The sequence below is a fragment of the Polyergus mexicanus genome, unplaced genomic scaffold (genome assembly GCF_030449975.1).
Source record: "Polyergus mexicanus isolate NDT 795.1 unplaced genomic scaffold, iyPolMexi1.0 SCAF_2, whole genome shotgun sequence".
In the NCBI taxonomy this organism is placed as follows: Eukaryota; Metazoa; Arthropoda; class Insecta; order Hymenoptera; family Formicidae; genus Polyergus; species Polyergus mexicanus.
The window spans coordinates 9,508,897-9,522,980 of NW_027223322.1; the positions used below are offsets into that span (position 1 = coordinate 9,508,897).

Consider the following 14,084-nt stretch of genomic DNA (forward strand, 5'->3'; position numbering starts at 1 on the left):
AGCAGTGGTATCAACGCAGAGTACTAGCACATGTTTGTTTATTATTATTATTATTATTTTCATTCATAATAAAATATAAAAATAAAATAAACCAAGCAAGAAAAACAATAATTATATAGAATTATATAATAAATATTTAAAGCATATATTAACTGTTAATATCCTTTTAATAATGAAACAACAATTTTTGTTGTTACATCTATTAAAAATAGATTACTTTATATTCTGCTTGTATTCAAGCATTGTACATTTAATACTAAATATTTTTATTGTACTTAATGCTTAAATGATCTCAATGTAGATTTATATATTTTTTCTTTTTTTCATTTTGAAATTAACAAATAGCTAATAGAGTATAATTTGTTTATGAATTTAAGGATAAAAATAAAATCACAACGCAGAGTACTCCTTTAAATCATAATAGATCATATGGCATCTAAATTTTACGCTTTTGTTTTAAACTATGAAGAATCTATATATAAACATTCCTTCAGTACATTAGTAAAGTATGTAACAAATAACATGTAATCATATTGAGATAGAGATAATTTTAATTATCGTTATTTCACATGCCTTACCTGTAAATCCATGTCTAATTTGCATAATGATGGAACTTAATTATAGCGCTAACTATATACTAGTTTTGTTATAATAATTTCTTCAATCCTAATTTCAACCTTTCCTGAGCTGGATTCACTTTGATTTTTAATTGCTGAATTAAATCATATATCTTTAAAGAAGGTCCAACTTTAAAACCTGTTAGGTCTATTATTTGGTCCTTAGTGAGAGTCAGCAATGTCTTTCCATCTATTTTACGTTTACTGAAATTATCGCAATATGTTGCACAATCATTAACACGAAGAAATTGTGCAACATCAAAAACATTCCATTCAGATGGCACTAGATCACCAGATTCCGAACTTTTTTGTATACCATCTGCTAGTCTCGGTATATATTTACTACTTGCTGAAGTAACCTATAAGAATCAAATAAATTAGAATTTAGTTCCATTTATAGTAATTTTAATTAACATGGTATATTTATACTTGAAAGAAATAAATTTATATACAAATATTAGATTATTTACATTGATGTATGACGTAGCAGTTCTTTCTTTAGGTGGCGGAGGACTCTGTACTTCGCTTTGCGTGTCACTTAATGCTTGACCTTGACCAGTGGTAGGACTGGGTAAGGTTTGATCGGGACCAGCCGGTTCTTCCGCTGTTTCCGGCTCTCTGCTTCTTTGTTCTGGTAGACTCTCTAAATCACGCTCTCTTTCAATTTTGGTTCCTTGAGCAGGCTCCAATTCTCGCCCGCGTTCGCGAGCCATACTAATACGTTCGCTTTGACGAGGTAGTATATTTTTGGAGCAAAACATCTTGCTACTCTTCTTCAATTTTCTCTTAGCTTTACGTTTAAGGCCTCTTGGTGATTTTACTATGAAAATATATTTTCATATATATGATATACATACTTAATCTACCCTAAACAATATGTGCATAAATATATGTGATACTTACCAGTAGGACTAGTGTTTTTAATGAGTACACTTCGCGGCGCTTCTAACTTGTGGTCGACAAGATCGCACCATCCAACGGGATAAATGTCCGGACTTTGACAATCTAACCATTGATCATATTCATCTTCCCAACCATCAAAATGTACTCGTAGTAATCTGCCAATCACTCTAGTAATAGTAGCAACACAAACTAATCTAGGATCCATTAAGTCAGCAGCTTCAAGTCTCATTCCTTCGATAAATCCATGTTGAGGAATATCCTAAGATATATAGAAAATATTCGCAATTGCAAGATATAAACAAAAATTGCAAGATATAAACAAAAATTGCAAACTATATCAAAAAATGTATAGAAAAATTACCCAATTAAACAATTGCATAGGAGCGGGTACAGTATTAGTCTCCATTAGATATGCATCCCATGTAAATGTTGTAGGATCATAACCTTTTGGTGGCGTCAACGGTAAACCGTGTTGGGAACAGAACCCGATTGGAAAAATGCAAGGCGAACACGAATGATAACAAAACCAATCGGCACCGCTCGCGTCTTCATCATAAGTGTCGATGCGAATCATAATATAATCCTCTTTTAAAACTCGCATAACTGTCGCCGCGCAGATAGCCGAAAGATTGAGCGGATCGATGGCCTCTATTTTCATTCCTTCTCTAAACGTGTATCCGAGATGTATATGATGATTCTTTGGCACATGAAAAAGATTCTCCGTTGCGTCGTCTTCGGATAATTTTGATTTAGAAACTCGATCTAAATATTCGGGATATGCATCCAGCGTCTGTCCCGCTCTCTTAGCCCAACCGACGGGATGTATGAGAGGTGAATCTTCGTGACACCAAAAACCGTTATCCTCCGGAGAAGAATCGTAATATCTCACATGCAAACGTTTACCAACAATTTTTTGTATTGTCGCAACTTTTACTTGCGAGATTCTGTTTTTATCTACCACTTCCAAATGAAGTCCACATCGAAAGCGAGATTTCATGCTATCGTTCACCTTATTGTAAAAATTTGTCGGCAATGTTCTTGCACCGGTTAATCGTCTCATTAAAAAATCCTTCCAATCTTTATATTTGTTTGCAATCGCTGCAAAAATAATTTGATACATCAGATCTTTTTCTTACACAAACTTTTTTTAAGATTAATAATCGTTTTTCTCAATGTATTTCTTCTAGCCCGCACAATGTCATTTTGTTAGAAATAATTTCGATTACGTACTGTTAGGTGGAATAAGAGGTTTTCCAATTGTGGCACACCAACCAACGGGATGTATGTCGTTAGAACAAAGCGACACCCAAAAATCTTTATCTGCATTGTGTCCGAAACCCTCATACCTTAACAAAGCTCTATATCCACATATACGTAATACAGTTGCAACCCAAAATGAATCTGGGAAAGCCTCGCATACTTCATCACAGTCGGTATTTTCTACCTCTACTTTCATACCCACAGTGATATTATCCCATATTTCAGATATAGGAGCCTAAAAAGAAGAATTTATGATGTAATAATAGGATTGTATAAAGATGTAACAATAGGGTTGTATAAATGCTTGGATTATATATAACAAATATATGAGAACATTTTGTCACACATTTAAATAAGTTGTTGCTACTGTATGTATATCTTTGTCATGTATATTTTTCTATTCTAAAACTATATATATGTATGTAAAATACAAAATAAAGAAAGCTCTTCAGAAAAACTAACATGTTTAAAACAAGAGACTGGTGCAGCACAAAATCCAGGTTCAACAAGTTGTGGCGTCCAATCATAAGAACCCGCCATTTCCGCTGTTCGCTTTTTTCTAACTGGTAAATCCTCGGGCATTACCGGCTCTAACTTAACTTTTTCTTTTTCTGATTCCATAGGTTCCTTGATATCTATTTCTTCCTTTATAATCATCTGGAAAATCGAAACATTACAGTTTTTTTTTTCTATTTTCAAATGAATTCAATATTAACTTACATCCGTTGATACTTTCGTTTCATTAAGAGATGCTGGATTTCCAGATACTGATTGGTCCACTGAATGAGATGGACTATATGTCGAATCAGCAGTAGGTGCTGTATGTTCTGAAGAACGTGCACATGCTCTACTGCAAAATCTACGCTCCTTTGTATAAAAGGCATGTTTCACTCCAATAGCACCACATTTTTCGCAAACAGCTGTAAAATACATATAAATCCAAATAAGAATAGACTGGTAAGTTTGATTAAATAAACAATATTTGACACAAAAATTCCAATTATTTTACTTAATGAATTTTATTATGATAAGAAAATATTGCATGTTCAAACAATTATCTTGCACAAAATTCAATTTTTTTTTTTTTTTTTTGTAGTCTTATCTTCAATTAAAATGTTTCTCTATACTCTTCATAAAATATGTCTTATAACATATTCCATTGTTTATCTCAAACTTTATTATTTCTTTTCAAGTTAAACATTCAATATATTATTTATTTAATTTATTGTAACATTAAAGTTGATACCTCTATTTGTTATATGAAGTGCTATTTAATATATTTAAGATAATAAACTTATATTCCAATTTTTATAATCCTTCATCATTTTGTCCAGCAGTATGCATTCCATGTATAAATGTATAAAGATATGCCTTATCTTTGCAATGATTATGCTTACCTATACCATCTTTACGAATAGGAATAAAATTTAGATCGGTATGAGGTTGATAAGCAATTGGCGTTTTTAAAACAAGTCCAGGATGCTTTATAGGCTTTATTTTTCGGTTGCGATTGTCTTGAGTTGTTTGAGTCGCTGCATTGCTCACAATTTGTTCGCGTTCTTCATCACCAATGTAATCTTCTAATGTTAAATATTCATTCATTTCTGGCCTTTCAGGTTGGGAATCATATTCCTTTAACAGCAAGAAAATCGTAATATTACGTAATAAAAAAATATATATGTACATAAATTTATTATAATTCATCATGGATTATTTTTTGTTGAGCAAGAACACAAAACTTACTTGTATCTCATGAGAGTCTACAGCTTCCATTGCCTCATCAGGTTCTGAACACTCATTTGGGAATTGTTGCGGTATATAGCGTACCATGGGAGCAATGTGATTTCTGAGATCTTCATACGGATGTGAACCATGAGAGAAGAAAGGGCTTTCAGCTTGACGAGGATCCAGCATGAGTTCATGAGTGGGCTCTCCCATCATCATATCTCCCATCCATACCATCCCTAATTGTTCAGGCAATCCAGGGATGGAAGTATACACTGTAGTCATACACATATCCATTCCTACATTCGCATGATTCGCCAATTGTTACTACTACTACTCTAATCGTTAAAAACATAAAAATATTTTGTGAATTCTGTTCATAGGAAAAAATACGACAATATTATATTCAAAAATAAAGAATTCCACCTGAATAACATGTAAAACTATTGAGAGATATGAACGATATTATCAATTAAAGATTACTCGATCTACATTTGGATGCTGATCTTGATTTTGATGAATCTTAACTAATTGTAGATTATAAATTTCTACTTAGCATATCTATCGTGAAATAGAACAGAATCGTAAAACTATTATCAAGACTATGAATTTCGCTGTATTGCCGCGCTTTTTTGTGTAAATTTTCCATTAGCGTTTAGATTAGCGAAAAGCGACGCTAGGAAATCTTGGAGAGAGCACATACTTTTATTTAACCTTCCTATCATCGTCGCATTCTTCTCGTACGTCTAATAGTCTCGTGATTGCTTAGCAAACATATAAATACGAAGATCGATCAGCGAACTGTCGTATCGCCGAAGAGAAACGATCGGCCGGTCGCGTTCGAATTAAGCCGCATACGAAAACAAGTGCGTACCATTAGAAGCTTGCATGTCCATGACAAAGAGTCGTCCGTTGAGTTTCTCGACGTTTTTAACCAGTATTACCGCAGTCTGCGCTCGTCGCAAAGAACTTGTCCCATCTCGATAAGCATAAAACACATCTCTACCGCTCGGATCCCGCTTTACCTAACTCGAATTCAATAGAAATCCATCATTTTTCGCGACATCCCTGAACAATAGGGCAAAACATTCGGCGGTAGGCCGTTCGCTTCGCCCCCACTATTTTCGTCTTCTCTAGCAGGGTTGGCAATTCCCGGAATAATACCAGAGACTCTGGCGGATTTACATTAAGCCGGTTGTTCGATGTATATGTAACATTCCGATATCCAATAGGAGAATAGATTTTCTAGAGATTATAATTTTGTCCCTAAAGAAATAAATATTTCAAATGGATAGTATAAATGTTGGTCACAGTGTGAATTCTCTATAAAGCAAATCTCATCTTTCTTGGATTTACGTTTTATAATGAACGCGGGATGTGTATCACGTTGATCAAGTGACACTAATCTCAAAATACTTACTATCTCGAGAGTTGATCCGAATTTTTAGCCATTCTCATTTGCGTCGTACATACGCGATCTATAATATATCAACAAGAGCAACGAATCGATTATCTAACGAATATTCGTGAAACGTATTAACTAGTGAGAAAAAATCTTTTCTAATATTCGCCTTTTATTTCTGGTATATATAGATCATGTAGATAGAACGCGAAAACGTTATTTATAACTAATTAACGTATCGGTTTTTTTTTTTTTTTTATAAGAGTGAAAAATTGACCTGTTATCGTGTCACTTTTCGCGCGATAAGTAAAAAATGTTTTTGCCCGCATAAGTTAAGCATAAGTTAATATATGCTTGAGTTACGAGTTTAAATTATTGAGAATAAATTTCGCGTAAAGTATAGTAACGGCAGAAACCGCGTACAAAAATATCGGGAACGCCAGAAAAAATATCGGAAGTTTCGAGAAAAAGTATATCGTGCGATCGTTTATATTTTATATTGACAATCTCCGTTAAGTGGATTCTGCTCGATTGCTGCAGGTATTATGTTATACGTATTAATAAAATTTTACTAAAAAATTAACCTACGGAAAATAAATATTGCAAATAAGCGAATAATATCAGAAAAGTGTCGAGAGAAAGATACGGAATATTAAATTTTTCTTCTTTTTTCTTTTCTAGTAAAAATTATATGTTAATATAGTGTTTTATCACACACCACTAGCGTTATTTTGACGGCTGTTATTTTAATACAAAGATTAGTTTTAATATATAAAAATGTAATACGCTAGAAAAGAATATATATATATAAATATTTACATATAATATTTTTATTTTCAGATCAAACAAATTAATAGATATTGCGAAATGGCAATTAAAATAGTTTGTTTTGTTGAATATTTTGAGATTAGATATATTGAAAAAAAAAAATATATATATATATATATCATATATTATTTATATAAAATTATTGCATTAAAATACGATTTTTTAAAGAAAAAGAATAAGAGGAGAACAACGTTTTTTTTTTCAAGCAGGTTCAATTTCTGATACATCTTGAAATATATATAAAATATATTTTTAAAAATCGGAAAAGATATGACATCCCTTACATTGAATATTTTTCAATACATCTAATCTCAGAATGTTCAACAAAACAAACTATTGATTGCCATTTTGTAATATCTATTAATTTGTTTGATCTGAAAATAAAATGCAATCACATTCCATTGTTAATTTACACAATTTTATTGTCTCTGCCGAATGAGAGATGTTGTATGTGTATATATATAGTGTAATAAATGTGCCATGCGCGATACGTTATGCGCGAAGGTGAAAGACGTAGTTTTGTTTACATGAGAGAATTTGTAATAATATATCAGAAGTTTTTCAAATTTACTTTATCTACGATTTTTCGAATCAAACAATTCGTGTAATCCCACATTATGGTAATTATAAACATTTCGAGATTATGACTGATATTTTTAAATTAAGGGATTGTGTATAACCTATATACGAGAAGTTAGCTGATAGGTGTATAATATCAACAAGCTTGAATTCCTAAACACGTTGTGTGTGAAACGTTATTATTACTAGAAAAAATATTTTATTCGTGTGAAAAATAAGAATTAACATTTTGCCGCTGTTAATATAAATGATAATAATGCTATTGCATCACTCAATGTATGCGATGAATTTTTATAAATGAGATGAACATTTTTGCAAACGTACTAATATAGTCTTGTTTGGCAGTCTGCCATATTTAATTTTCAGAGCCTGTTGACTGTAATACTACTACTGATATGTACTTGTACCTATATCAGATCACTGATGCCCAATTTGTTCGACAAGCGTCTGGGAAAGGTTGGGTATGTACAACTTATATTAAGCAGATGAGTGTATATATATATATACATCTATACATAATGATATACATAATCTATAGATATATATTTACTGAATTTTTGTTTTTAGTTTTCAGGGTACTTTTTGGAAATGTGCTAGGATTGGCGAAAGAAAAAGCCCATATGTAGCTTTTTGTTGCGTCTTTATGGCCTTTAGTATTTTGTTTTGGTCATAACATAATGTAGCTTAAAATATTTATGTATAAAGGCCAGAGGTGAGAATAAAAAACAATTTTAATATTCATTTGGTGACAAACAGCTATATTTGTCGTTTCAATAATACATAAAAATACATTCGTTTAAGCTAGACTTGAAGTCAAAACGAACGTCATTGCTAAATGTATGATGGTTCTTTCTTTCTTTCTTTTTTTTTTCTTATTTGTCAACACGTTTTTTCCCCAAAGCTATATTATCCAATTTGAGCACATTTTCTCATTGTATTCTTGTATTTTCCGTCCTTAAACAACAACATTCTTTTAACATAGTTATTGTAAAGTTATTATATTGAGCATTCTCTGTGATATACAAGGTTCATTGAATAGGTACATTTAACATATTTTTGCTCTGTCTGGGATATGCTACGTTTTCCATGATAATAAATCACGTGATGTAATTAAGACTTGCGTTCCATATTGATAGATATTGCAGTATTATATATAGATTATCGAATCACTTTCCCTTAATTCTTACAATTTTAATGCTCTATAACATTTTGCTGATATCACTTGGCACAGTTGTCTTAATTACATAGCAAGATATGATCTGTAGTTTCGCAAGGAACATTAAAAATAATCAATATTAAATAATATTTGTAACATTGCTAGAAATTATTAAAATATATATAAGAGTATTTGCTGTCAATTCCTGGTAAGTTTGTATATAATAACGTACACACAGATATGTATATATTGTATATATATATATACTCCATTATTTATATTTATCATCACTGAATTGTACATATGCTGTTCTTAAGATGAGCATATCCTATACAGAAATTGGCATGACAAAGCCAATTTATAACGCGTTTTATCTAAAAAGCAATATATCGGTCATTCTTTGCGATCAACCACTTATACTATATCTATAATGTGGTCTTACTTCATCACCGACATAAGGTACAGTATTTGTCTACAAATAATAATTTTAAAAAATACATAAAATAATTGAAATATGATACTTATAATATTCTTCTAAAGTGTTTGTATGTTATATGCGCTATGTTATATGCGATATGAATCTTATTTCGGATATGACGTGAGATAACTATCGCTAAGATGCCAAGTATAATATCGCAATTCGCTTTCTTACATCACAATAAACAAAGATATTATATCGTCTTATTTCTTACATACAAATTAGTATGCTAATTATTTGTCTGCATTTGGGTACGATCGCGCAATTGCTCAGAAAACTCGAGTGATTTATCGATGAAGACATATTACAATGGTAACATAACGGATGTTCACTTTAACTGAATCGCCGCTATCGTTATGAGATATATCCACATTGCGATTACAATTCGTACATAAGCAATTAAATTCTGCGAGTTATCCCTCGTTAACGATAGTGACAGTTCATTTGAGATAGACACCCTGCATATATAAGGCTTTTGACGCTAACATTATAAAATTCCTTCAAGTTATTTATTAATCCCATAAAAAAAAAATTATCACTATTCCATTGGATAATAAAAATTTCTCTTTGTGTTCCTTAACTCTCGGACAATAGTGGTCGGAACCGAAATCTTTAAAACATTAATGTTTTTTATATAAATTGTAAAGAAATGAGAGAGATAAAAATATTGTTTATTTATATAACGTTAAAATACTTTTATATTGTATTTTCATCCAATTTTTTTTATTCAATAGTTATATTTTAGTCATAGTTTGCTCTTTTATTATTTATTTATTTTTATATTTATTTTTGTTTTGTTATTACCAAGAGAGAAAAAAAATTATTGATACAATAAAATTAATAAAAAAGTTTATTTTGAGATAATATTAGAAAACATTTTAACAAATCTGGATAGATCATGTCAAGCGTCTCGCTATCCGAAAGTTAAAAATATGCAGATTATATTACATTTAGTCTAATCAAAAAGCACATTTTGTCTCCGAACTTTTCGCACGTTAGCAACGGATAAAAGGGTCATAAAAAATACATTCGTAAGCGTCTTTCCGGAAAAATCCGCAGTGGTTATCTTGGGCAACATTCACCCTCATTAGCGGATCAGAACTCTCCCTATTCCCCTATCCTACCACGCGTAAAAGTGTCCAAGTCTTCGCATCCCTAAGATCTTTTTCGTGCTGTTAAAAACATCGATCTATAATTAAAACGAGCAGTTCTTTGCCACTCCAGACTTCTATATCGTAATCGCCGTTGTCTGAGAATTCCCCCCGCGTTGCGAGATTCTCTTCCTGTCGCTTATCCTCGTCATCCTATCGGATCGATGAACGCGATTCCATACCGTCTCACAAAGTAACTCCTTTCGCGGTGGGTTAACTTCCCTCGTTATCGCCGTCATCGTCATTATCTTGTGTCTTATCGCACTGTCGAGAACAATATGAGACAGAGCGGCAAAACGATTCGCTTGCTAGCGATGATCGCGGACGCATCGCTGCGATCCTTGAAATCGTGCTGGTTATCGTTACGGTTGTTGTGCTTGAAAGCGTTATCGTAGTCCTTGATTAAGGGAGCGCGCGGGTCCGCGGTGGTCGACGTGGTCGCGTATCTGTTGTAGATCAATCGCGCGGTGCTCTTCTGCATCGCCGGCGTGCTCACCTGCTGATGGAAAACTCGATTGCCCATGGTCCCTTGCCCGGACTTTGACTTGCCTTGGTTCACTCGCTTGTTACTGGTCGAGGTGACGCGGCTGGGTACGGTCACGCGTTCGATCTCTGAAAATATTTACACGAATTATGGTCAGGATGAACCAAACGCTCACCGCTTTTCGTGGGTTTGCCTCTTTTTTTAGATACTTTTATGTATGTTTTTTTTTTAACTTTTCTATTGATCTTTTTTTATGTTTAAAAACTACGATGAAAAATTTACATGTACTTTATTTTATCATTACTATCTGGTCACACGTTTTAAGGCTCTTTAAATATTGTATCAATAATATTTACGTTATTCAAGTTTTCGTGATTGAAAAATTAGTAAAGTACATATAATATTATTTAATTATGTTTCGAAATTTGGTTAATCTTTATTTGCGACGCACGATAATAATTATCGATACTAAAAAAATGTCGATCGATTGCAAATTTTACGTAATTATAAATCTGATATTGCGCGCATCTCTGTCCCAAAGAGAATAACGTATTCATTCGGTCTTATACGTGGAAAACTACTCACCGTATACCCTGAGAGTCGCCTCGGCTTTTCCCATACTTGAGGAGGCTGAGCACGTGTATTCACCCAAATCCGTTTTCTTCAAGCGTCTTATCTTCAACACGATCGTCGTCTTCCATTCCTCGTCGGGGTTTCCTCGTTCGTCGATTTCGTACCTGCCTCTACATTGACATATCACTTAGATTTAATGTCCGAGATAGGGTGAATAGATTCCGTTATTCGATATCTCGTTAGAATAATCGGATCGCCGCCAGGATCGATATCCGAAATTGCAGTGACCTAGGTCGAGCGTGATTTAGCAAAAAGCGGGGTGAAACGATTTTGCTTCCTATTGTCAACGAGATTGTCGAACAACGGCTACGAACTATGCCTGGCAGACTAAATTGTCAATATTGTCTCAGCACATACCCGCTCATGATAACTTGTTCCTTCCGCATCCACAAGTTAATCGTCTTGGGATAAGCCTCGATTAAGCAGATTAGTGACACGTTTGTATCCAGGGGAGAACTGAGTAGCTGATTCGGTGCTTTTGCGCTGGGAGGGACTAAAAGGGTAATGGGTGAAATGAGAAATACTATTATTTATTATTGTATTCGTATGAAAGAGAGAGAGAGAGAGAGAGAGAGAGAGAGAGAGAGAGGGAATGTAATTTAATTGCTAGTATAAAGAACGTCGTATTTTTTTAAATTTTCGTTCATATTTTTTGTGATAACGTAGTAATACTATTAAAATACGTCTTCTCTTTCTTTCTGTTTGTCTAAAAAATAAACGTTAAATTGGATAAACAGAGTTTTCTGTTTGTCAATTGATTTCAATCTTGTTTTGACATCGTCAAGTAAAGTGTTATAAAACATTGTCAAGTACTCACAATTTACTTTTAAATTAACCCTCTTGCTGACTGCCGGAGGCACTTCGTTTCTCGCTATGCAAAGATAAGCCCCCATTTGCCTCCTGTCTACTCTGGTTAATTCTAGCCTTTCGCCGGACAGGTTGTACACTAGAAAATCGTACGTTATATGAATATCTCGTTGAAAGCTGCTCCCTCGTCGACCATATAAGCCGACGTGTTAACGCGGCCTAAGTAATTATTCACGAAATATGTCTTCCGGGGTACGCAACTATAAGCAGAATATGAATTTGCAATAAATTCTGTCGCTGGACTTTATTGCATTGGTGGTAGTAAGCTTGTGTTAATATTTTTATCTTAATATCAAGGGATACACGCAAATTTGTTTAATCCGAAACCACAATATTTTATTAGAAGAATTTTTATAATATTAGTTTATACATTTAAATATTATTTTACAAAAATATACCGTTTATATAATTATAAAAGAAAAGAGATAATGAAATTTTAAAAATTCATATTTCTACTATGTATTTACATTTTCCATTATCCAATGAAAAATTGCATTAGCGTATATGTAGTAGATATGCTTTTTGAATAACTGAAAGATAATGAATTATATTATTATCGAACGAATGGCCGACATAAATCACACGTGGAACATGTCGTTCCATGTTCGCGACAAAATGTGTCAGAAGTTTAATAAGATCGATCGAAAATACAAGATGCACGATTTGTGCCGACAGCTGACGAATTCGTGCAATACTGCAGTAACTTGGATTAAATTAATAATTGTCGAATGTCTGATTGCGTTGTCGCGTACGGAAATAACGTCTCTTTATTTTAGAATTTTATTATTATATATCAGATTTTTGTTAATATTCATTAAATAAATCATGACAGAAACCAAATCTATTTCTTGCGGGGAAAAAAATTACAATTATTTTCATTATATTAACAATAGCACAGAAAGAATGTGTGTCATAATATTTACATATATTATATAATATCACGATTCTCAATTTTTTATATATGATGTTAATGTTATTAATATTTTTATTTATATACGTAGGATATAACTGTGTAAAATATAACATGCGTATCAGATTTTATATTATTACAAATCTGCAGATCAATGTTACAAGACTTTGAAAACTGTATATGACGAATGAAATTGTATACATTGAATTTATGAAAGTCGTTCAAACGCACACTGTAAACAGTATGTCGCGTTATACTTCGAGATACGCAGGGTGATATATCAAAAATCGATTGATTGCTAAAATTTATCTCTCTAGCGCCATCATTCCAATTGAATGTCAATGATTGTACAAGCATACTCCTTTAATTCCGCATGAGCCATTGGCACTCATATGATGTTGCAAATATTTTTTTTTTGACCGATCGCGATTTATTCGCATTGCGCGATCCATTGCAACTGCACAAAATTCCTCGAGTGCAGATGTCTTGCAAAATGCAGCGTGACTCGACGTGCCCGAGGGATATTGAAAGTCATTGCGGACAAACTAATCTCTATTCGATGGAACGTGTTCTGTCGTAATTGCTTTTGATCGGGATCACCTACGTGTATGAACTAACGATATTTTCATCTCCCCTTAAAACGCTCAACCATACGTTTGATTGACATGTGTCTAATTACTGTGATTATTTTAATTGCGAAAAGTGCAGGAAACATTTGTTTGTGTTAGAAATTAAAATAAAGATGATTGAAATATTTTTACAATTTTTTTTTTTTTTAGAGAAAGAGAGCGAAGAGAGAGAGAGAGAGAGAATGCTTTCTTCCCATTCTAGAGAAAATTTTCTATCTATTATTTATTGGGCGTATATAAAGTCATAAATCTTGTGTATAAATAATCAAATAAACAAATCTGTAGAATAGAACATGACGTAAATAAAGAGGTAAATAATACCATACGCGTGAGGGTTGCAGAAAAAGAGACACTTTATTCCAAAACAACGCGTATTTCATATGGCAGAGCACGTCGTCGTCGCAAAGAGACGATGATTACGAGGATCGCCGGGAGTGACAATTCTGGGATCCTCGGAATATA

At 32.9% G+C, this 14,084-nt stretch overlaps 3 protein-coding genes across 7 annotated transcripts in view; 1 reads left to right on the forward strand and 2 right to left on the reverse strand.

Moving 5' to 3' along the window:
* Nucleotides 1–437: 437 nt before the first annotated feature.
* On the reverse strand, nt 438–5,609 carry LOC138942191 (polycomb protein Sfmbt). Of its 2 annotated transcripts, none has more exons than XM_070312242.1 (10): nt 5,380–5,609; nt 4,524–4,744; nt 4,178–4,412; nt 3,501–3,700; nt 3,243–3,437; nt 2,751–3,015; nt 1,882–2,618; nt 1,521–1,779; nt 1,088–1,437; nt 438–976 (listed from the first exon to the last, which is right to left on the reverse strand). In XM_070312242.1, the coding sequence occupies exons 1-10, from the start codon at nt 5,399–5,401 to the stop codon at nt 647–649; spliced, it is 2,814 nt and encodes a 937-aa protein (XP_070168343.1). In that variant the 5' UTR covers nt 5,402–5,609; the 3' UTR covers nt 438–646. The 2 variants fall into 2 exon arrangements, with proteins under 2 accessions (XP_070168343.1, XP_070168336.1); XM_070312235.1 differs by having other exon boundaries at nt 4,524–4,780.
* Nucleotides 5,610–7,226: 1,617 nt separating this feature from the next.
* Nucleotides 7,227–8,055, forward strand: Ksh (transmembrane protein 167A-like protein ksh). Its single transcript, XM_070315896.1, has 3 exons — nt 7,227–7,355; nt 7,660–7,775; nt 7,882–8,055. Exons 1-3 carry the CDS (start codon nt 7,353–7,355, stop codon nt 7,985–7,987), a joined length of 225 nt encoding a protein of 74 aa, XP_070171997.1. The 5' UTR covers nt 7,227–7,352; the 3' UTR covers nt 7,988–8,055.
* Nucleotides 8,056–8,089: 34 nt separating this feature from the next.
* LOC138944837 (lachesin) overlaps nt 8,090–14,084 on the reverse strand; it is a 45,056-nt gene continuing 39,061 nt past the window's right edge. For all 4 annotated transcript variants that reach the window (XM_070315893.1, XM_070315892.1, XM_070315895.1 and 1 more), the window contains exons 6-9: nt 12,034–12,162; nt 11,574–11,709; nt 11,169–11,326; nt 8,090–10,711 (exon numbers count right to left, since the gene is read on the reverse strand). In XM_070315893.1, coding sequence (XP_070171994.1) covers nt 10,356–10,711; nt 11,169–11,326; nt 11,574–11,709; nt 12,034–12,162 — 779 coding nt within the window. In that variant the 3' untranslated portion in view covers nt 8,090–10,355. The remainder of the gene's footprint in view (nt 10,712–11,168; nt 11,327–11,573; nt 11,710–12,033; nt 12,163–14,084) is intronic.

Coding starts and splice junctions, on each gene's coding strand:
- LOC138942191 (XM_070312235.1), bottom strand. CDS start 5,401: ATGGACATGCAAGCTTCTAATG. Junction 3,701..4,177: donor TATTCGTAAAGATGGTATAG/GTAAGCATAATC, acceptor TGTATTTTACAG/CTGTTTGCGAAAAATGTGGT. Junction 3,438..3,500: donor AAACGAAAGTATCAACGGAT/GTAAGTTAATAT, acceptor TCGATTTTCCAG/ATGATTATAAAGGAAGAAAT.
- Ksh (XM_070315896.1), top strand. Junction 7,776..7,881: donor AAGCGTCTGGGAAAGGTTGG/GTATGTACAACT, acceptor TTTTGTTTTTAG/TTTTCAGGGTACTTTTTGGA.